A 23774-nucleotide genomic window follows, 5' to 3' on the forward strand; every position below is an offset into this window, starting at 1 on the left:
CATGTTGGCATTTAGTTTTAAGTACACCTCTGATCCCAAAAGTCAGTATTCAAGTTCTACATTTCTCTTTCAGAATGTTTACAGTTGGGGAATTAGTTTTGTTCTACATAATACCGCAGAATTAGTTGCAAAATAGAGCAACATTTTTACCAAAAATTGAACTTTGAATGTTATTCTTATTTTCATGTGTGTTGGAATAAGCTAACAGACACAATAAAGGTGTCAGTGAATGTGTCAGAAACACCCAGAAACAAATTGCTATGAAATATCTACAAGTATTGTCATGGGCGTGCACTTGGGAAACTGCTTAAAGGCTTGGATAATGGTAATTCTTTGCCAAAACAAGTGATGGCACTATATAATAATGATCGATAGATAGATAGATAGATTGATCGATAGATAATCCCAAGGGGAAACTATTAAAGAGTGATAAAAATGCAGGTAAAAACAGACAATAACTTTGTATAATGTTAACGTTTACCCCCCCCCCGGGTCGAATTGAAGAGTCGCATAGTGAGGGGGAGGAACTCCTCAGTCTGTGAGTGGAGCAGGACAGTGACAGCAGTCTGTCGCTGAAGCTGCTCCTTGATCTGGTGATGATACTGTTTATTGGATGCAGTGGATTCTTCCTGATTGACAGGAGCCTGCTCAGCGCCCGTCGCTCTGCCATGGATGTCAAACTCTCCAGCCCCGTGCCTACAATAGAGCCTGACTTCCTCACCAGTTTGTCCAGGTGTGATGCGTCCCTCTTCTTTATGCTGCCTCCGCAGCACACCACCGCTTAGAAGAGGGCACTCACCACAACCATCTGATAGAACATCTGCAGCATCTTATTGCAGATGTTGAAGAATACCAGTCTTCTAAGGAAGTATAGTCAGCTCTGTCCTCCCTTGCACAGAGCATCAGTATTGGCAGTCCAGTCCAATTTATCATCCAGCTGCACTCCCATGTATTTATAGGTCTGCACCCTCTGCACGCAGTCGCCTTTGATAATCACGGGGTCCAGGAGGAGCCTGGGTCTCCTAAAATCCACCACCAGCTCCTTGGTTTTGCTGGTGTTCAGGTGTAAGTGGTTTGAGTCGCACCATTTAACAGATTTTAGATTGACACCCTTCCACCTCTGATGTTACTTCCAGGGTCCGCCCACCTGGACCCCCCTCTTCCTTCCAGAATAGCTGAAATCCAGAAGAGACACCATCTTGGGCAGTCAAGCTAAGGCAATCATCTGAAGAAGACTTATTTTTGCATTTTTACATGTTTTTATTTTGTTTTTTGAGCTCTTTCAATTTTACTGGGTTGGCTGCACGGCACCCCAAAACTCTTCCATTGTTGTCTCATCTTTACAGTAACCATAGCATAACTATCCATTATTGAAAACACATGGCTTAAGTTTCATTTTGAAGGGTAGATCTTACCCTGTCAAGAGTATATATAGTTTGTAAAGATAGTATGCTGTATATCCAAATTACAACACCAATAACTTCAAGATTTAAAAATGTCTTTGCCAAAAAAAAAAAAAAAAATAAGTAAATTTTGAAATTCCCAACGTGGAAAACATAGAAAGAGGAATGTGATGTAATTTAAAAGCTGAAACACTCCTCTCATTTATTAGACAGTAGTTTGTAATCAAATTGCATGCAATTGAATCAGGACATAAGAAAGGCAGGGAGGCTTTTCTGGACTGTGATACAGCTGTCTTTAAGGAAAGAATGAAAAAATGTTGTGCTATGGTATCAGGGTATGCAAAATGGCATTTTAACAACAAAACTCTGAATTTTAATTTTAGCAATAAGTAAATGAATGCTTTTTTTTGCCTTTTTTAAAAACTGTGCTTGATTGTTCAGTACTGCCAGCATATCCAGAACAATAGGGCAGAGTTTAAAGGGATGAACCATAGTAGGCCCCGATATCTATTGTTTTTCTAAATTCAGCTGTTTGAAGCAGGTCTAAATTTGGACAGATTCTAAAATAAGGGATTTACTCCGTCCACCCCAAGCAGGAAGTTGAATTCCAAAGTCATCAGATATGGCAGTTCATTATCCACTTCATACTCACCATTTCCCCCAAGCAAAACAGAACAGTGCTATTCTACAACTTTGAAATGGGGGTTTTACAGTAAGTCTGTGGATTCTTGTTCTCCTTCATTCTTTTATTTCCTTAATCAATGCTTTGTTTAGAACCAAATGTGTCTGGTTAGTTAAACTATATAAAACAAAAAATACAGGGCGAGTCAAAATTATGTTAACATTTGAATGGGGGAAACAATTTATTCACAAAACATACTTCATATGTGCAAGATGATTTACAGGAATGTCTCAACCTGTTCACCATCATGTTCAACGCATGGACCATGTGTGGCACAAATTGTCGACAAAAGTTTTATAAAAGTATATACAGAGCAGTACCATTAGTGTTAACATAATTTTGACTCACCCTGTACATGAGAAAAAATGCAGAACTCAGCAGTTGCTGCTCATCTACACATTTAATTTTTCACACACATAAAAACAAACTGCGATGCAGGCCTTAATTACTGGGCCATTCAGACATTTATAACTGAACACATCCTCACAAGTTACTAGAATAGATAACCTGGGAGCTTCCAAGGCTCAATGTGTGAAGGGGGGCAGAGGTAACCAGTAAACCAGTTACATTTAATGGTGCGGAACTCCAACAAACATTCAATAGTGACAACTAAATGACACTTCCCAGGCTTCAACAAGAATTCCATTAGCTAAGCACTGACGTAAGTAGGGTTGAGCAGGGGTTCAAGCCCTGGAAGAGTCCAGCTCCAACTGACTTTCTGATAATCCTTAGTGTGTTTTAAATATTTACAAGTGGATTTCAGGTTTGTTTGTATTGTGGTGTGTTCAAATAAACACATTTAACACCAGTCCACCAGAGCTGTACAGTAATGATACAGAAATGGTATACAAAGAACACAAACATTTTACTTTCACTAGGGATTCCTCTGCAGTATTTACCAGTGAAGCACACATCACCGGTTTGCAAGGAATCTGTCTCAAGAAAAGAAAGCAAACTGTGTTTCCAGGGCCTGAGGAAGGATCTTCAAGGGAAGTCAGAAAAGGTTTTTCATTTGAACATGTGCAGAGCTCTGCAGTCATTTATCCTGACACTGGGCTTGCTATGCCACTGCTGTCTGACAGTCAGTGTGCTTTAATGAATAATAAGTCTGTTTTCTGTACAGTTTTGGACTATAAAGATTAAACAACCTGGCCATCTTCCATATAAAAGAAAACTTGACTGGTAAACATAAAAAACAGAAAAGCTCTTTGATTTGAAAAGGTAAAAAGATCAAAGTACTGCAGCTGTCATGCAAGGATTGATGCTAATTTAAAGTTAGAGCAAAAGGGCCATATTTTGATTATAACTGAAGACGCCTGGCCCTTTGTCATTTGGTGGAACATCCTCTGGATGTAATTTTCATTTTCATACATCATCAAACACCTTATGACTAAAAGGGTACAAATGTCTTTTTTTCGCAGAATGAACATAACCAATGTAAAATTCTGTTAAATTTATAAGTAAAGGAAGCCTTATGCATGCTTTTGTATTCAATTATCTTGTCTTATAATAATGAAGTAAATTACAAAATCCATATAATAACCACCAGAAGTTATAAATCATAAGAATCGGCAACAACTCAGACTAAAGAAATATTGCTTTACTTCATCTAGATAAGGGCTAGTCGTTTGTCGACAGGAAAGCTTATAATCTCATCCTAGCACAGGCTGATGGCTACCTTACATCACCCAGAGTATACTTTATAAATCGCCTTAGTCTTTTAGTAACTAATAACAACAACATCATTGCTTTCACAATGTTGTCTGACATCAGTTGCTAGTGGTTACAATCAAATAAGCTCTAAATATTGATCACCATGATGCAGCAGCTCCATCGTTTGTCGCTTTACTGTATTCCATGATGTTTGCTTCAAACTCATTTTAGAAGGTAACCCTTATATTGTAATTCATCATCTTGGAATTCTATGTCCAACAGTCCACATTTCAGGAAATCAATAAGTATAATTCACTTTGCTAGGTCTGTATGATTGTGTATGTATGTGTATTGCCCACATTTCTTAGTTCAGATGAAAGGCACTGTGAATGGATGAAACGATAAACCTTTTCACAATGAGAGCTAAGAGGAACAAATGAAAGAAAGCAGTAATACGGACGTCGAAGGACCACCATACTATACCTGTTGATTAATGCAAGCAAAAAATGAAAATGTTAGTCATTCTTCCCTATAAATTAATTTTATAAACTTTTTCCAAACTGACTTTAATGAGAACTAAGGGTTAACTGGGAGAGTGTGAAAATTTCCATTAACAGGATCACCAAAATGGGTTCCACCAGTCACAAACACAACATGGGCACACAGTGCTCACCCAAAATGTCTTTGTCTATTAAAAAAACAAACATGTATTTTTTATTTTCCTTTTTTTTTATGGCAATGTCTTTGGCGATCAGTTAGCTTGACAGACGGTAATGATTTGTACAGAATATAGTAGAATAGGCTTAAGGGACAATATCCATTTTTTCTTCACAACAAAATGAATTAACATACTCGAGTGCATTTGGTTCAAATGTTCAAGCCTGTCCCACTGCTGTGGAGAATTACTCAGACACCATTGGATACTTCAGCCTGATATTCCTGTAGCTATAGAAGAAAGTGGTCTTTGAGGAAATTGCAGAATGAGCTTTAAAGGTTTCACATTGCCAAGAGCCCAATGCATGTAGGGAAGCCGGGTGAAGGTTCAATGTCTTTAAGAAGACAATTCAGAAGAACAGAAAAGAAAGACAGAGAGAATGAAAGATGAGTGGTGAGTAGACAAGCTTTCCTGGTGTTTTGAAAGGTAGGAAAGTAGAGCAATGACCCCTCCAGTGAGATAAGGAAAGTTTTTAATTTGTTTTATTTTCTTTTATCTGATTGTTTTTGTTGTGAATTAAATAAACCAATTGTTTTATTAAAATTAGGCAATATTTTAGATGGAAGAGGTGCCGAGAAGGTTCTGCTATATATTCTTAGGTTCATAATGTCAATATTACCACACATACAGTGAAATTCTTACTTGCATGTATTAATCAACATGCAACACGTCACCCCTCTCTAGCACCATGATTAATGAAACCTTACCTTGAGACATTTGTCCTCCTTATCTGAAATAACTTACCCCAAAGTTAGAACTAAAATAGAATGTGAAAGAATGTCACTCCCTGGCCCTTATCCCACTCACTTAAACCTCTGCATCGAAATCTCCTACAAACCCCCCTAAACCACACCACAACACCCAGTGAACCTTCTTATATCATCATCACGACAGATTTAAGTCATGAACCCATACTGAATGCCATCCTACCACAGAGCACACTCACACATACTGTACAGACCCACAATCCCTCATAATGGGCAAAACTCACTTTTCCGTGTATTTTTTCAAACCTACCTTTGCCAGTGGTGGTTAGCCAGAGTCTACGCCCTGACAGCACTTGTTGCAATGCAGACACCAGTCCCGGGGCAGCTAGTCCACTTATCACTTAAAGCATTTCTGATGTCCTTATGAGGAACACCACATATTTATACCATTGTGTTCACTGCTACTCTTGATATCTTGAGTCCCCAAAACTGCCTGAATGGCCCCCAAAAGGCATACAGTGCATCCGGAAAGTATTCACAGCGCATCACTTTTTCCACATTTTGTTATGTTACAGTCTTATTCCAAAATGGATTAAATTCATTTTTTTCCTCAGAATTCTACACACAACAATTCTACAATGTTATACTAATGGACCCTAACAGGCAAACCATTACATTCCCCAAGTCTTGTTGGGGGCTGGCTTGAATATGATCCATACATCTATCTAAGGCCTTGTTCACACGGGCGTTAAAATCGAGCGTTTTTTGCGTTAGTAGCGTCCGGTGGCGGATCAAGCGCCAAGTGTTTTCTACACGTAGGAGTCAATGAGCGTGTTCACACGGGCTTTGGTGACGTGCGTTTGTCCGGCAGCGCGTTTATACGGCATCAAAAAAACGTTGCATGCAGCTTTTTCTTGGCGTTCAAAACCCAACGAACGCAAGGAAACCGCTTCTAGTTCGTTTTCTGCGCGTTTATTTTGCGCTTCGGAGGACCGGATATTTTTATGTTTTCATATACAACATATATATTTTCATATCGCTTATTTAATTTTATTGTCTCATGTAATTTGTAAACCATGAACCTATTAATTTATGTTCTAATATAATATTTGATAACGATTATGTAGGGGGGGCAATCCATGGCGCTGGGCATTTCAGTGCATAACACCGGTGTAAGCGCACACTCGACTACTGTTTCCTTACCTCAAAGTGACAAGTAGTCTCTCTTCGGGGCGAACACCAAGTCGCATATTGGTTGATCGGCGTGCAATGTGGCATTGCACCAGCTGCAGAAAATCAAAAGTGGAAACCGACATCCGACAGTAATTAAAAAACTTGCGTGGAAATTTTCGCATTTCTTCATAAAGCACAAAAAAACTTCCTTTAACCCGACGTTGTGCAGTCAGAGGATGAACCCAGTAGCGGCGGCGATTTTTTCTCTCCCTACGTCGCCGTATTACGAGTATTTTTAAATCAAGAAGATTAATATCTAACATAGCAAAATGGTCCATATTGAAAGGAGGCACCTCAAATAAAATGACAAGGGCTTTCATATCCAGTTCCCGACACTGCCTCCACAGGTTAACACACAAACTACAATTTGGGCTGCAGGCTGGCGTTAGACAGAGACAAACGAACGCCGGTGTAGAAGTCAATCGATCGCCACCACAAAATGCAACATAAACGTCTAGGACGTTCAGAGCAAGTTCGTTATCCAAAAACTTAACGCCCGTGTGAACAAGGCCTAAATACTACTTGACAGCCTAGGAAGGAGGTGGCTTGGGACATAAACAGAGTGCATAACACATGCATATAAGAACATAAGAAATTTGACAAACGAGAGGAGACCATTCACTCTATCAAGCCCGTTTGTTTAGCCAATAGCTAAGCTGTCTGTCCTAATGTATCATCTAAATTCTTCTTAATGGTTATTAAGATTTCTTCTTCAACTACATGTCTCGGTAGTGTCATTGCTGTTAAAGATCTCTGTAGCTAGGAGTTGTTTTCACTTTTCAACTTGCGTTGGGCTACATGAAATATTCCTGGTTTTGACACTGGTTATGTCTGTTGATTTACAATTTTGTCTCACGATCTGACCATTGTTTATTTGACTTTCATCTTCTGGGTTTTGACCATTGCTCCTTGTTACTATTATGTTCAGTCCTCTGATCCCATCCTCCTTAAAACTACTGCCTCCATATTCAGTCAAGTAGTTTATTCCAGATTTCCACAACTCAAGTAAAGAAGTACTTCCTGGCTTCAGTTTTAAATACACTTCCATTTAAATTTTCACCGATGTCTTCAAATACACGATTCATGCTAAAGCTCAAAGGAAGTTGCTGGATCTGCTTTATCAATGTCTTTGAGAATTTTGAAGACCTGGCTTAGGTCCCCATGCAGTCTCCTCTGCTCGAGACTAAACAGGTTTAATTCTCCAAGTCTGTCAGAGTACAACATCTCCTTAAGTCCTGGGATGCACTTGGTTGCTCTCCTCTGCACAGCATCAAGTGCTGCTAGGTCTTTCTTGTAGCATGGTGACCACAACTGAATGCAGTTATCCAGATGAGGTCTCACAAGTGCATTACACAGACCGAGCACTGAAGTATATTCAACAGTTGTTACAATATAACCTAACATTGTTGGCCTTTTTCCGAGCTTCTGCACTCTGCTTAAATAATGAAGCATTGCGTCAACATAAACCCTGATCTTCTAAATTCTGCTTTGATGTCTATAGCAATGTAGTTGTTCCATTTTACCTCTTTATTTTATGATTTTTTTGTTTTTAAAATACACTCCAGCCATCAAGAAAACAAAATCTATGTGAGACAGAAGTTAGTTGGGCATATCTAAAAAATAACATTTATATTAAGGACAGATTAGGCTAAAGGATTTCAATCAAGTTTTAGTTTATTATAGCAATATGTTTCAGTCTGAAACTTAAACTTTAATTAGATTTACTTTGTAAAGCACCTTGTGATGATGCATTCTACTGCTGACCCTGACTTTTATATACAAAATAAGGAATGATTGACTAATTAATGGCTTTGAGAGAGCGGGGTTGAGAAACATGCTATTCAGTTAGGGCCTCGTTTAATCCAACTCTTCTATTATTTTGGACTTTATTTTAAAACTGTACCAGAAAACAAAAAATGGTGAATGAAGCCAAGAACACTGTGGTATGCACCAAACATCTTATCAAAATTTTTTTGGAGACCAGGGTGGAGATAATTTTAATTGAGGTGGCACAATACAGACTCACCTCTATTGAGGGAGGCCGATTATGGATGGTTCATTGAACACTGAAATCCATACTTCCTAGGGCAAACTTTCTAAAAACATATACTGCATTTTAATAATGCACTTCAGACACCCCAGACTTGTGACTCAAGAGCCTTAGAACAACCACTATGCAAATTTTTTTTCAAAACTTTTATAATTTGTTTCTATTTTCTCATTAACCAGAACACTGCCCCTCTAATTTCATATTTAAATTTCCTTTATTTTTACTCTTTTCAAAAATTTTCTTTTACCATGAGAGTTTTAAATATAGAAGAGTTCATTGCTTCACTTTCAATTTCATGATTAAACCGTATTCACCTATGTTAAATTTAGTTCAGTCTTTTCCAGAGGCCATTTCGTGGACACCACTGTTTTGTAGAACTGTTACTACAGAGTCATTGTGCATTTTGTAGAACTGTTGCTACCATGTCAATGTGCGATCTACTGAAAGTGTGTGGCACGTGATGTCATCGATGTAACAGTATAAAGGTCAGTGCCAAGCACTTTCTGCCATGCAATTTTTGTTGGCATCATGCTTCGTGTTTGATATTTTGGTTTAACAGATTTCTTGCTTTGCTTTCCGACTTTGACTTTTGGCTACAATCTTTAGTTTTAGTGAATGAAAAGGATGGACCTTAATTTACCAAGTATAGGCTTGAGTTACAAATACTGTTTTCATCTTACAATTGCACTAGTTTTCTCTGTCCGTTTACCTGAAGATAATAACACTGGCTTGCTCTTTTAACTATGGATTTTTACCTTCTTCTTTTAGCTTTATTTCATCTCCTTTTTTTCCCCATTCTAATTTTAACATGGGGTGGCACAGTGGCGCAGTGGTAGCGCTGCTGCCTCGCAGTTAGGAGACTTGGGTTCGATTCCCAGGTCCTCCCTACGCGGAGCTGCATGTTCTCAGGAGCTCTGGTTTCCTCCCACGGTCCAAAGACATGCAGGTTAGGTGGATTGGCGATTCTAAATTGGCCCTAGTGTGTGCTTGGTGTGTTTGTGTGTGTCCTGCGGTGGGTTGGCACCCTGCTCAGGATTGGTTCCTGCCTTGTGCCCTGTGTTGGCCGAGATTGGCTCCAGCAGACCCCCCGTGACCCTGTGTTTGGATTCAGCGGGTTGGAAAATGGATGGATGAATTTGAACATGCTCATTTCCAGGATATCCAAAACAGGGTACCAGTCCGCTGTAGAGCTCATGCTCATGCCCACTCACCGAGTCTGGGTCAGCATGGATGACTCAATTAATTGTAGGAAATTAGCAGGACCCAGAGGAAAGAAAAAAAAAAATATTTTAAACTAATCAGGAGCTTCCTTTTAATTCCCTTTTCCTCCCATCTATTCAAGATTAATCAAACAGAAAATTACAAGAAATTGATTTTAATCATTAAATGCAGCAGTAAATGAATGCGGATTGGATAAACAATTTGATAAATTGTGGCTATCATGATTTATCAACATCAAATGTTTCTGAACAAAGAAGCATAACCAATGATACTGTGCTAGGATCAGCGTTGCTCTCGTCTCTATCAAATATCCATCCAAACACACATTTCCATTTACCGTGAATGTACTTCATTAAGCATTTACACCTTAATAACACAGTTAAGCATTGAAATAGCTTGCATTGCAGAGAAAATAGGCTGGTAATATCACTTGAAGAGAGGCCAACCGAATCAACAAGCTAATTAAAACAGCAGGCTCAGTTATAAGACATACTCTGGACCCACTGTAAGTAAAGAGAAGACTAAAAACAAAACTGAGTGCCAATATGAACAGTGCTGCACATCGGCCAACAAATTATTCAGTAAAAGTGTGTCAAAAAAACACTACTGGTGCTCCTTTATGCCAACGGCAATATCCAGCATAATGCCTCACTGAGACTGCCAAGTCAGAAGTTTTTTCATTTTAGTCATTCTGGTGAGTATTTGAGTGGGGGATTGTTGTTGGTCATAATCTGATGATATTTATTTATTTAGCTTCTGTATTAAGTCACAAGTCCCCCAGGGGACAAATAAAGTGATGTCAATCTATTTACAATTACCACCTAATCACCTAAGCTGTAAGAAGTGTCCAAGTCCTTTTGTAGAAAACAAGGGATGCTGGCACATTGTTTAGCATTGTTGCCTCAAAAGATCCAGCATGGATCTGCAGTGTGGAGTCTGCATGCTCTCCTCATATCTGCTAGGTTTTCCTCCCAAAAGATATGCATGTTAGGTTAATTAGTGATTCTTAGCTAGTGTATGCGTCCGAGTATCCTGCAATGGGCTAGCACTCCATGCACCACCCCAGGTCAGCAGCTGCCTTGCCCCATTTTTTTACTCTGGGACACTAAAGGGCAGCCCCATGGGTTGCTGTGGCTCCATGGCTTTCTGCAGGACATGCTGAGAGTTGGAGTTAACTGCAGCCCTGTTGAGTTCCAAGGATGCCACCAGGGGGAACTGTAAGGTCAGCAGAGCCCTTCATGGCAGAAATGCCGCCACATCGAAAAGTGCTACAGGAAGGAGATCACCGGACACCTGGAGCACTTCCAGGTGCTGTATAAAAGGAGCCAGCTACCACTACTCAGGGAGCCAGAGTTGGGCAGAAGAGGATGAAGCTTGCCAGAAGGAATGGAGATAGTAGAGAAAGAAAAGAAAAGAAAGAAAAAAGTGTGCTTTGTGCTGTGTATATTGTGCTTGGAACTGTGCTGAGCAAGTGGGAAACAATTTGGGAAGCGTTTCCCACGAAGAAAAATAAAAAATGTGTGTGCTAAACTTGTGTCCTGCATCTGTCTGTGTTGGGTTTGGGAGCTGTGCGCCCTCTGCAGGTCACAACATTTATATAGAGCTTTTCTCATCACTCAAAGTGCTTTACATAGTAAGTGGCAAGCCACTTCATCCACCACTAACGTTCAGCACCCAACTGGATGATGAAATGGCAGACGTTTTTGCACCTTTACACTCACCACACATTAGCAGATATGTGGTGAAGGTGTGAGAGATAGTTAGCCAATAAGAGATGGGGGAGAACTAAGGGGCCAGAATGACTAGGCAGTGATGGGCATTTTAGCCAGGACATCAGGATAAACCCTACTCTTTACAAAGGACGTCCAGGGATCTTTAATGACCAGACAGTCAGGACCTTAGTTTTACATCTCACCTGAAGGACAACACCATTTTTACAGCACAGGATCTCCATTCATAACATAGGTAAGCACCCCTGCTGGCCTCACCAACACCTCTACCAGCAGCACTTCAAGCTTTCCTTGGTTGGTCACCCATCCAAGTACTGGCCAGGCCCAAACACGCCTAGCTTCAGGTGGATTGCCTGTTCTGAAGTGCATTTGGTGTTACTGCTTCTGGCAACACACCACCAGCAACTGCTTACCATTATCCACCTGGTCTAAATCCCGCATCTAGTCATTGGTTTTTGAGGAGTTTACATGTTCTCCCCATATATGAATTCTATAATTTTAAATTCAACAATGTATAGGCAGTTTTTAATTTAAATTGATTTTTATCTATCCATCCATTTAGTAAACCCATTTATTGCAAATTAGGGTTACAGTAGTACGACTCTGAAGATGGGACACAAACCTGGAGAGGACAGCAGTTCATGACAAGACACACTCCTTCATGCAATCACACTCGCCTTCACGTCACACTAAAGCACACATCTCATAGGATGTGGGAGGACACTGGAGCACCCAGAGGAATGCCTACTGACACGTAGAGAACATGCAGATAACACACAGAGACCTAGGCAATGGTCATACTGGAAACTGAACCCATTGTTCTGTTATGCAAAAGTGTGACAGTTCCCTTTATTATTATTGAAAAAAAAAAGTGTAAAAATAATTATTTTTATGGAAAATCCTAAAATGGCTTACCATTATTATTTCCATAGTTGATTACAGATAACATTGTAAGTAATGCCTCATATTACTGAATACATTCTAATTAATAGTAATCATGATTAGTTTTATTTGTATTGTTTTTCTGTTGAAGTTATTCTTTTTTGTGATTATTGGTGTTGTTAATTTAACATATCTGTAGATACAAACTATAGCAGTGTTCTTACAGATACTTTGTAAATCAAACAGAAGCTGCACTACAGAATGCCTTTCTCATAAACACAAGTACATGTTCACTTGAATTAATAAGACTACCGTTACAGTGATACAGCATCCCTCAACTCATTTTTAGGATCGCTGATTGCGGAGGCAAAGTTTCCACACACGCACAATATGACAGTTTTGGCCGTTTAAATATGCATTTGCTATCACTGAGCCCTATAAAGTGACATGCTAGTCTAGGACGGTAATTATCCACTTGGAAGCACCGTTTCAGAGTTGGAGGGTAGAGGGCTGTAATGTGAGCACATTACTTGGAATCTTATTGTTATTCTAATGACGGCAAAGCCCGTGGGAAACCAATTCAATTTAAATGAATAATATATACAAACGTCTCATTAAAAGTGCATAAAACTAGAAAAAGCTCCGTTTGCCAACACTTTTAAAAATGTAAACAAATGACAGTGACCATTTTGATTTAGCTCAAGAGATCACAGTAAAAGTTGGCTTTGATCTTTTCATTTTGCATGCAATTTCCACTCTACCTGTACAACATTCCTGTCTCCGCTTTGACAGTTTCCAGCAGAGAAAGAGCATGTGCAGTCAAAAAGTCTTCCAGATGCCTTATCTCCATAGCCCCAGTTGGCTTCAGGCTCCAACAGATAGCTGGAGGATAGGCTTTTGGACACACACTTGGTCTCCGAAACTTAGAGGAGAATTTTTCAGGCTTCTGCAAACCCCGCTGCTTTGAACCAGAAGAGTCCGTGCAAGTTGCTTTGTACAAATACATTGCTTATTCCAAGGAAAACTTTTGTTGTAAAGAGACATGCAAGCTTAAAATTCCATTTTTTTGTTGCTTCCAAAAACTGAAAGTAGGTATTTTTTGCTCCCAGAAATTCAATAGTTAGATTGCTTTATTCCTTGAAAAGAAGGTTCTTTTCCTTTACATTTCCTTCAGCATATTATGTAGCTGCTTAGTTATGTTTCACTGCCTAATACATACCATGGGAATCTAGGGCATTTTTTTTTTCTTTAATGCAATCTGTAGTCAGTGCCTCCTTTTCCCTCTTCCTACAAAAGTAGACCCTGGTCTGGCTCAATGACCGTTTATCATTTTAAATCATTTTATGTCTGATGTTTACAAAGTACCAGTTAGGAGCTTGTGGGAATGATATCCTTTGTCAGTTTCCCATGTCTAAATATTATTTAAAAAGATATATGGAGGCATGGATGACTTCCAAAACAAACCATACAAATTTTTATTACCGTTTTGAATCTTGTAGTCTGAAATAAGAAAGGATGCACACAAGAGAAAACTTAGGAGATGCGACATTCCTTAAATCTGTAAGGATATACAAATGCTTTTTAAAGAATATCCCACATAATACATACATAATACACACACACAGTACATATAAAATGCTACATGTCCCAGTTTGACTTAATGTATAATGACAAATTCTTGGTCATTTGCAGACAATTTAATAAAAGTAATTTTCACTGCTAGATCAATCTCATGAGCCTGAGGTCCAAAAATATCCAGTCTCACTGAAAAGTTAATTTAATTATGAAAAAAAAAATACAGAAAATTTCAATGTTGTTTTACATTTAATAGTCAGAAATAGTAAACTGGTCTATGGTGGTTGCAGAATTGCAGAAATCAAAGCACGTCTGACTGTAAGTGAGAGGCATTGCAGTTTGAGTCCTGCCTGGAAACTTTTTTGGTCATGATGGTATTTGTATTTCATACACAGAAATACTGCGGTGGGTTGGCACCCTGCCCGGGATTGGTTCCTGCCTTGTGCCCTGTGTTGGCTGGGATTGGCTCCAGCAGACCCCCGTGACCCTGTATTCGGATTCAGCGGGTTAGAAACTGGATGGATGGATGGATATACAGAAATATATACATAAGAATAATTATCAACATTACGTATGTGATATCAAAAATGTATTACTTATTACATCCACTTTACTAAAAGTCTCTGTGTATCCATCCAGTTGCTTTAACTGTGTTATATGCTATGGAGTTTGGGTTTTGTAAAAGCAGTGCAAATGACTGAAATCTGTGCCATCTGTTGGAATGAAAAATGCATTTTATTACTTCTACATGTATTACAAAATACATTCAAATAGATGGTGCACAGAAAACGTTAAAGCAAAATGCACAGAGGTTGATGTTGATTGCTTAGATTTCAATCCATCTTAGACTGGTAGCACAACTATTTACTTTATATTACCATACAATTCTCTCATATAATAGAAACAAAGTGTTCCATATTGCTCTAAAAATTTAAGAAACTCACACCATTCAGTCTCTACTTATATCCTTTTCTTGTGTATTAAGATATGCATTTATATAAATTTTATTGTCAGAACTTAACAGCTTTTGGTTTCCTTTGAATTTCCATGATGTATTAGAAACGTTTTACAGCACTAGCTCTCCTTGAGAAATTAGAACTGTCCACATCTTTTTCTAACCTACATTGCCCTCTAGTAGTTCTCATGTCCAGCTTACTCCAGCACAATTGCTTAGCTGCAAGTTTAAAATGATTACTCCACTTCATAAGTACAACATTAATACTATATAAATAAATATAATGCCATCATGGTTACTTCCGTGAGGAAAATTAAATGTCTTGCAGAATGTATGCCTTAATTACTACTACATAGAGCTCTGGCTATGGTCCTGTATCCACAAAGACATGCATGTTCAGTTACTTGGCTACTCTTAACTGACTCTTGGTGAGAGTGAGCCAGTGTGAGTAGATGTGTGAGTGGGCCATGTGGGACCCTGTCTGGCATTCCTTTCTGTCTGTTGCCAAGAGCTGCCAGGATAGACTCCCCCTCTCATTGTAACTATGAACTACAATCAGCAGATTTTTGAACAAATGTATTAATGGTGATGGGCCAGAGACTGAAACTGAATGTCATTGTGCATCTTGCAAAAATAAATGACAAAAGTATGGTGGACTGGCATTGATACTGGAAAAAGAGACGTGCAGTTCTGTGACTTAGCTACACTCCTATTATCTCTGCTCCCATCACATTTCCCCATTCTCATAGCTAGCGCTTGTTCATAAATTGCCCTGTCTGTCCTTATCCCACCCACTCTATCACCTGTGTCCTGGTAGTTACTACTCAGAAGAGCAATTGTGTAAACCATTAGTCACTTGTCAGGATTAAAAACATTAAGGCAAACAAGAAGAAAAAGAAGAGGTGGTGGAGAAAACACCCTGCTACAGGACACTCTGGCCAAAACTGAAGTGGAAATACTAAGAGGGCTACCAACTTCAGCAGAAAAGGACAAAAAAGCGGCAGCAGCAATGTCCCTTAATTTCCACCCAGTTTTTAGCTAGTCATCTTAAGATTTCAAAGAAAGCCTGGTAACTGCAGCCTTTTTACCATCTTTTCCTTTGTTTCTGCTGCGATTCCGTCATCAAAAACGGGCCGAAATAGAAACTCGTACTACTAGAATGTTCTTGAAACTTCCATTTACAACTAGAATGTTCTGGGCACTCCACTCCATTACTTTTTTATTCTTTACCACTAAGCCAGTTCAGAACCCCGACCAAACTTTCCTACTATACATAGTAAAAATACAAATAAACGTTTTAGAATGGAGTGACCTCCAAATGCTTCTCGATCATGCCACACTTTCATAGATATAGTGACCACAAGACACAATTGAACCTAACACAGTTTAGGGATAAACTAGAAGATTTGTATTACCCAGAGACACATTCACAGACTTTTTAACAATCCCACAATGTATTGATCATTAATAAAGCTCCTCCTCCATTTCCATGTGAGTTTTCACCCTATGCCTCCTGACTCCGACTCAAACAGGAAGAGGCAGAGTGGCTCCTTTTATGAAGCACTTCTGGGTCATCTAGAAAAATAGGGATGTCCAGTCTTCATGGCACCCATCCACCATAACACCCAAGGACCCTGACAGGATTACCCTTACATTCTACAATAGCCAGGCAGCCCTATGGGTATCCATACTGAGCTCTAGCCGGGGAGCACTGCCACCTTTCATGTTGGGGGGTGAATTGTTCAAAAGGTCCCCTCGTTTCTTGTCCATCCATTATTTGATCAATCCCGGTTGGTACTGAAGCCGAGGACCATCATAGCTGGGTTGTCTCTCCATTCCTCTTCTCCATCCAATACAACCTCCAGACATAGCAGATAATCTTTCCAAATACATATATACACACACTTTATAGTATTGTATGTTTAGAATAAAAGAGAGGTCAGAGTGAGAGAACACAGTAATGCAGTAATGGATATATACAAAAATAAATACTTAATAAGAATGCTGTATATTGTAGCAAATAAATTGAATATAAATAAAATCCATTGTCAGCTATTTAGGAAGAATTAAAATTTTAAAAAGTTTATATGGGGCAATGGACGCGGCCAATTCAGAGGTCCCACACTTTAGGCATACTTATTGTATGTCACTCAGTGGTTTAAAAACAAAGAAATACTACAACAGAGACATTGTCCAAAACACAAGCATCTATATATATAATTCACTAAGGCAAGACACCCATGGAAAGCACGCCGGAAGGGGCGTGGATTCACTGAGCCGCCAAAAAGTAAGACACCTATGGCGCACGCAGGAAGGAGCCACGCCCACCAGCTCCTGGCACCTCAATACAGAAATTATAGGAAGTTGCGCATATGCGCATGTGCGACAGAATGAATCACTCCCACAAGACGACTCGTTCTTCCCAAGTCAAAGATTAAAGATTCGTTCAAAAATGAACGAATCATTCAAGAACGACCCATCACTACCTCCAAGCCACGTTAACTGTTCATAGAGGCATGTTTCTCGGGGAGGTGAATTGCCATATGCAGTGTGTAAAACGGTTTGCGAGGGGTATCCCATGGGATCCTTAAAACAATCTTTTACAACTGAGGGTAAAACACAATGAAGTAAGCAGTCTTTAAAAACCGAGTTTTCGGTTACAACACATGACCGCGAGCACCATAGCAAACTGTTTTACACGCTACATACAGCAATTTGCATCCGCGACAAACATGCGTCTTCTTAGATGCTCCTGCAGGAACACGAAAAGTCTACGTGAGTCACAGGTGCATCTGGACTGTGCAAAGACGACAATGACTCAAGTGACGAGTTGGAGGTGGGCACATGAGCGATGGCGGTCCGCCAGTTTTCAGTCACGGACAATTGTGTGTTGGTTCGTTCCGTGCATTGTTACAATGTTGCTTTTCTTGCTGATTTATTACATTACCGATTTTTCAAATGTTAATTTTCTCCCTGTGCTTAAAAATCATTAAAAAAATCAGCCTGATTATGCGGCGTATGATACGCCGCGGGTTGGCTAGTTTATTGAATTTTCATTAGATTTACTTTCTCAAAACAAAACATGACCTTCAACCTTAACACTCCACTTCATATCATAAGGGAAATGAACATATTTACTAATTTTCTTTCAGAAGAACTCCAGAGATAATTCAAAAATTGCTTGGATTTCATCAACAGAAGTTTCTATTTTTGCTGAATGTGCTCCTTAGCGAAGGATTTTTCCCCATAAGAACTCACAGTCAGGAATAGTAATGAAAAAAATAGATATAAGCCAAAAAATGTGAATTTTCACACTGCAAGTTTGACTCTAGTCTTAAATAGCTGGAGGCCCAGTCCCGTTTTTCCAATTATGTCAGTGCTAATTATCCTAATTTGCAACCTAATTAAATCCCCAATAATAGTCATCTCCAAATGGGAATAAGTGGATACAGAAATTAAGTGGATAGATGAACATGTGTGTTAATTATGAGAATAAAGGGCCAGATATCAGAAATAAAAATACATTTGTGTATTCTATACATCTATATATTGAGAAAATTTAGTACAAAGTTACTATACAGGATCAAGGTGTGAAAAATGTACCTTTAGAAGGCACCATTTTAAAGCTTTAAAGGAGAACTACATTATTATGGGGTGTTATTTGAACAAAGCACTAACCTCAGTTTTCCTGGTAGTGCTGGCAAGTGCTGAAATGAGCTACACTTGTCAAAGCTTCCATGCTTACCTCCCTCCTATGAGTCTCATTACAGCACAATTTGTTTTAAAAATTATACAACTGGGTGTAAGTAATTAAATTAAACTACCATCCAAATGAAATTGAGCAGAGGATAAAGCCAATACGAATCCAAAGTGGAAATGAATGAGATTAGAAAGAAAAATTACACGTGAGTATTGATCCATTGTATCCTGTAGTGCAGCCCATGATAAAGTGCAGTCATGTGTCACTTATATTTGTGAAAGTGCGCTTAATGCTACATTTTCCTTGCTACAGGGAACTTTCAGCGTGTAACGAGAGATAAATAATTGAAGTTGACAAATCAACCCTATTATTCACTTTCCACTGGCAAATCTAAACCCTTAACAACATGTCTTATGTCCTTTGTTTCTACCTCTGTAAGGTTTTGAATGCTCCAGCCATCTCTTTATAAAAATATTTGAATATTGTTTTGAAAATATAGAGTGTTACACTTTTTTATTCATTAAACACAACATCAGTGCATACACTACCTTCATTACACACTGATTACCGCTTGATAGGGTCAACTATTAAAAAAACAAAATAAAAAAGTCAGGTTTATATACACACACACACACCTACTCATGAGATCATTCTCCTTGGAAGGACTGCACCGTATTTCTATTTTTCGTCATGTTTCCACATTGCTTGTTGTCAGGCGATCTCTCTTTTATATAGAACCTTTCACATCAGATATCATTCCAAAGCAAACAGGCATACACTACAAAGCATTCACAAACAGGTTCAGACTAGTTTAAACCAGTCAGCCCTTCATGGTGTGGATACAACCTCAATGTACCTTTTGAAATGACTGCCGGTAGACCCAAATGGTTTTTAACTTACCTGGGAGTAGCGTCTACTACATATTTAGGTGAAACTTCTCAAGTCAGGCTGATGAAAACTCAGAGGGTCAGTTCCGGTGTTCCTGAGATAGTACCATACGGCTGCAGATCAAGACCAGACTACGCAGTACAGCACCAAGAGGAGATGATCTTCAGTTCTAAATGCTATTGCAGTAAACAGCAGAACGAGATTAACATCAATTTCAACTAAGTTGCAGAGAAAAGCCAAGCAAAATGACACCTTTTATTGGCTAACTAAAAAGATTACAATATGTAAGCTTTTGAGGCAACTCAGGCCCCTTCTTCAGGCAAGATGTAATCAAAGAAAGGGGCCCGAGTTGCCTCAAAAGCTTACATATTGTAATCTTTTTAGTTAGCCAATAAAAGGTGTCATTTTGCTTGGCTTTTCTCTGCATTCATAATGGCTAACACGGTACAACAACCTAGTACAGGGGTCCTCAATCACAGTCCTGGAGAGCCGCAGTGGCTGCAGGTTTTTGCTCCAACCCAGTTGCTTAATAAAAAGCACTTATTGCTAAAGTAACACTTCTGCTTCACTTTAGTGATTTTGAGCCCTTATTGCTTAATTTTGTCTTAAACAGCTATTTTAATTGCTCCTTATTATCAATAACATGCAAATGACAAGACAGAGCAGCATTTCTCCATTTAGCTTATTTACATTTACACCTGTGTGTATTTATCTGCACTATTGGGTTTAATTAAATACTTGGAAGAAAAATGAAGAGAAAAAGTGAAGGACTGAGAATTACTCGTCCATTTTAGCCTTCAAATCATTTGCATGATAGAAAGGGAAAGAAAATCTAGGATATGAGAATGACCTGACATAGCAGAGTTAATTTAATTTCATAGCTTGTTAGTGCTTTATTGGCAAGAATTGCTTTCTAATTAAGCAACCAGGTCAGAACAAAAACCTGCAGCCACTGCGGCTCTCCAGGACTGGGACTGAGGACCCCTGCCCTAGAACTAAGTTGTAGTGAATCTTGTTGTTGTTTTGTGTTCCTCCTCGGTTTGCTCACCTGACCATCCGATTGCTCATTAATGGCGACACGCCGGCAATTAGCATCTCACCCTCTCTCAATTACCGACTTGCTGCTACACCGTTCTCTTAATTTAAAGGGACGGAGCACAGGGAAAAAGTATATCCTCATGTAAACTTATTAAAAAACAGTTGCAATCGTTAAGCTATGTTTTATAAAAATGAATGTCACTTTATATTGTATATGTTCATGTCGAGTTTCTGAAAACGCCATGAAATTAGTCCCTAAGGTAAACGCTAGTAAAATTATTTCTGAAGAATAACTGCCTCTCAGGAACTCCTGGGCAGATCTACCCTGATGGTGACCTGGGTGCGCACCCTGAGGCCTTGTCATTGTGCCAAAATTATCTATCCATACCAAATTGCTGCCCTACCCTTCATGCGCATGCATGTCACCCAAACTAAAAGGGGGGCAATTGAATTCAAAACCGCCATTTTTCTGTTTCAGAGGAACTTTCTGATCTTCCATACAATACACATACACGAATACTCATACATTATATCGCCAGCCATCGACCTAATGTAGAGATGACCACTAGCTTAAATCTCCAAGAAAGACCACCCCCAGCTCTTTTATTTTTTTGATGTTCATAGAGTGAAAATATATGCATGTGACACCCTGGGGTCTGTGAGGGTCTTGCTATATCTCATTTCCCAATTAGGTAGATAATACAGCAGAGTTGACAGTTGTTATTTATTATGAGTACAGCTTTTCCTAATAACCAAATTAATCCAACAGCCACCAAAGTGTAGAATATATATTCAGAGACTTGACAATATTTGTAAAGAATTCTTCATTGCTGCACAAACTTCACAGTAGAGCACAGGCGCTATAAAATACATGCTGTGACAGCCATCATGTTCTATCTGGAGAACACTCACAACCATACCTTCAAGGAATACTATATGGAAGAAACTGGCAACATCTTTAAATGTACGCTTTCCAAACTGACGGCCAAGTGATATCTTAATTAGAGCTGACACTGTCTCTTTTGATTGAAGAATAATAGTTAATTGTGTTGCGGTAAGTATTTTTCTTATATTGTGCAACATAAATATACATGTATTGTTTGTCTTTTGCGGCATGGTGGCGCAGTGGTAGCGCTGCTGCCTCGCAGTTAGGAGACCCAGGTTCGCTTCCCGGGTCCTCCCTGTGTGGAGTTTGCATGTTCTCCCTTTGTCTGCGTGGGTTTCCTCCCGCAGTCCAAAGACATGCAGGTTAGGTACATTGGCGATCCTCAATTGTCCCTAGTGTGTGTGTCCTGCAGTGGGTCAGGGTTAGTTCTTGCCTTGCGCCCTGTGTTGGCTGGGATTAGCTCCAGCAAACTCCCGTGACCCTGTGTTAGGATATAGTGGGTTGGATAATGGATGAATGTTTGTCTTTTTCTGTGGCACTCAGTTAAATATATTTGATTCTATATCACACTATACTTCAGCTCAAATATAATTATAAAATATTTTTAATGGAATATCAGTGCTTTTCATGTCAGTAACAGTCTGCCTGATATGTGCAGAATTTATTATATAACACTACCTACCGTAGTAAGAACTAAGTTTGTTAAACTTTCTGACAAGATGGTCTAAGTTAGTACACAACTTTGTCCCCCGTTTCCGGCTCCTGGTAGCACACTATAACTACACTTTGTCTTAGTCTTGATCCGCTGCTAGTTCACAGCACTAAGGAACACTGCAACAGGGATAAACCCCAAAGTTAGTTTTGTTACTGTAAATATGCACTAAGACCGGATCAGCACAGGATCATCCCCATCTTAGTGTTGACACTGACCCACAGAGCTTTTATTTTTCATGTGATGATGCAAAATTCATTAAAAGAAACATTCAAATTTAATATAAACACATAATTTAATGAAACTTGTCTAACATTTTTGGATATATTTGTTACAAGTAATATTGCAAATAATGCATTATTTTGTGTGACTGCACCCCCATGATTGCACCTTTAGCTGACTGTTGTCAAAGATGTCACTTCACCTTGAGTGCTTTGAGACCACCCAGAACAATACAAATAGAAATTTACAGGTCAAGATCACCTATAATATGGAAATTAGCAGATGTGGGTGTAAATGAGTAAATTATCCACTGTAGACTGGTAATATCAGCCACGATGGTGCAAGAATTAAAACTATGAGATAAATAGACATCAGAGAATGATGCTGGTTTTGAGTAGACAGTCCAGGGACATGCAAACTTAACATGGCCCAATAATGAGCCATGGACTCAGGCTGATGATGATTGCCTTTGGTTTTACTGCACCTGATTGCTTTCGGTCCCACCTTCCACATACGGTTTATGTTTGTCCATATCTACCATTTGAGGTTGCCTTGTGAGAGGAGCACAAATAGAGGAGATGCAGAGGATGCGTTACATGGGGGTTTATGATGGTGGGAGCCTATAAAGGAGGTAAACTAAACTGCATGTCTTTGTCTTCAAGGGAGATAGCCGTAAGTATACCAACAACTGATGGAAATCGCTATAGAGCCAAAAAAAATCTTCCATACCCATTTCAAAACAGCTTGGTGTAGCATCATTACTTAACAATATTGTGTATTTACACTGGATTTTGGGCATCAGACCCTACTCAGCTATTTAGTCATTGTTTTGGGGGCCCCTTTGTTCAATTGTACTGCACTGTCTTCTCATTCTTCCTGCTTCTAACTGATGATTACTTCCTCCATTTGTGTTAGACTTGGACCTTAAGCCTGAACTTTAACCTCAAGCTCAGCTACTTCTTGTTTTTCCTCTATCACGTTTGCTACATTTTCACACATCCTTGTCACAGTTTTACCTTCCATTCCAGCATATCAGTTAATTACTACTTCCCTCTGGAGGTACTATGAAAGGCACTATAGATAGATAGATAGATAGATAGATAGATAGATAGATAGATAGATAGATAGATAGATAGATAGATAGATAGATAGATAGATAGATAGATAGATATAAAAAGCACTATATTAGATAGATAGATAGATAGATAGATAGATAGATAGATAGATAGATAGATATGAAAGGCACTATATTAGATAGATAGATAGATAGATAGATAGATAGATAGATAGATAGATAGATATGAAAGGCACTATATTAGATAGATAGATAGATAGATAGATAGATAGATAGATAGATAGATATGAAAGGCACTATATTAGATAGATAGATAGATAGATAGATAGATAGATAGATAGATAGATAGATAGATAGATCTGCAGGGCTCACAATATGTGGAGTAACAAATATAAAACTTACACTTTATATAACTGTCCTGTCCTTATTACAAATTTTTTTTAGAAA

General features: G+C 38.9%; 1 protein-coding gene across 1 annotated transcript in view; it reads right to left on the bottom strand.

Annotated features, from left to right (window-relative positions):
- Positions 1–13141, bottom strand: part of kcnab1a (potassium voltage-gated channel, shaker-related subfamily, beta member 1 a) — a 409855-nt gene extending 396714 nt beyond the window's left edge. The window contains exon 1 of the mRNA XM_039757295.1: positions 13038–13141. Within this exon, the coding sequence (XP_039613229.1) occupies positions 13038–13126 (89 nt within the window). The 5' untranslated portion in view covers positions 13127–13141. The remainder of the gene's footprint in view (positions 1–13037) is intronic.
- Positions 13142–23774: the final 10633 nt, after the last annotated feature.

This window comes from Polypterus senegalus, chromosome 1 (genome assembly GCF_016835505.1).
Source record: "Polypterus senegalus isolate Bchr_013 chromosome 1, ASM1683550v1, whole genome shotgun sequence".
NCBI lineage: Eukaryota > Metazoa > Chordata > Cladistia > Polypteriformes > Polypteridae > Polypterus > Polypterus senegalus.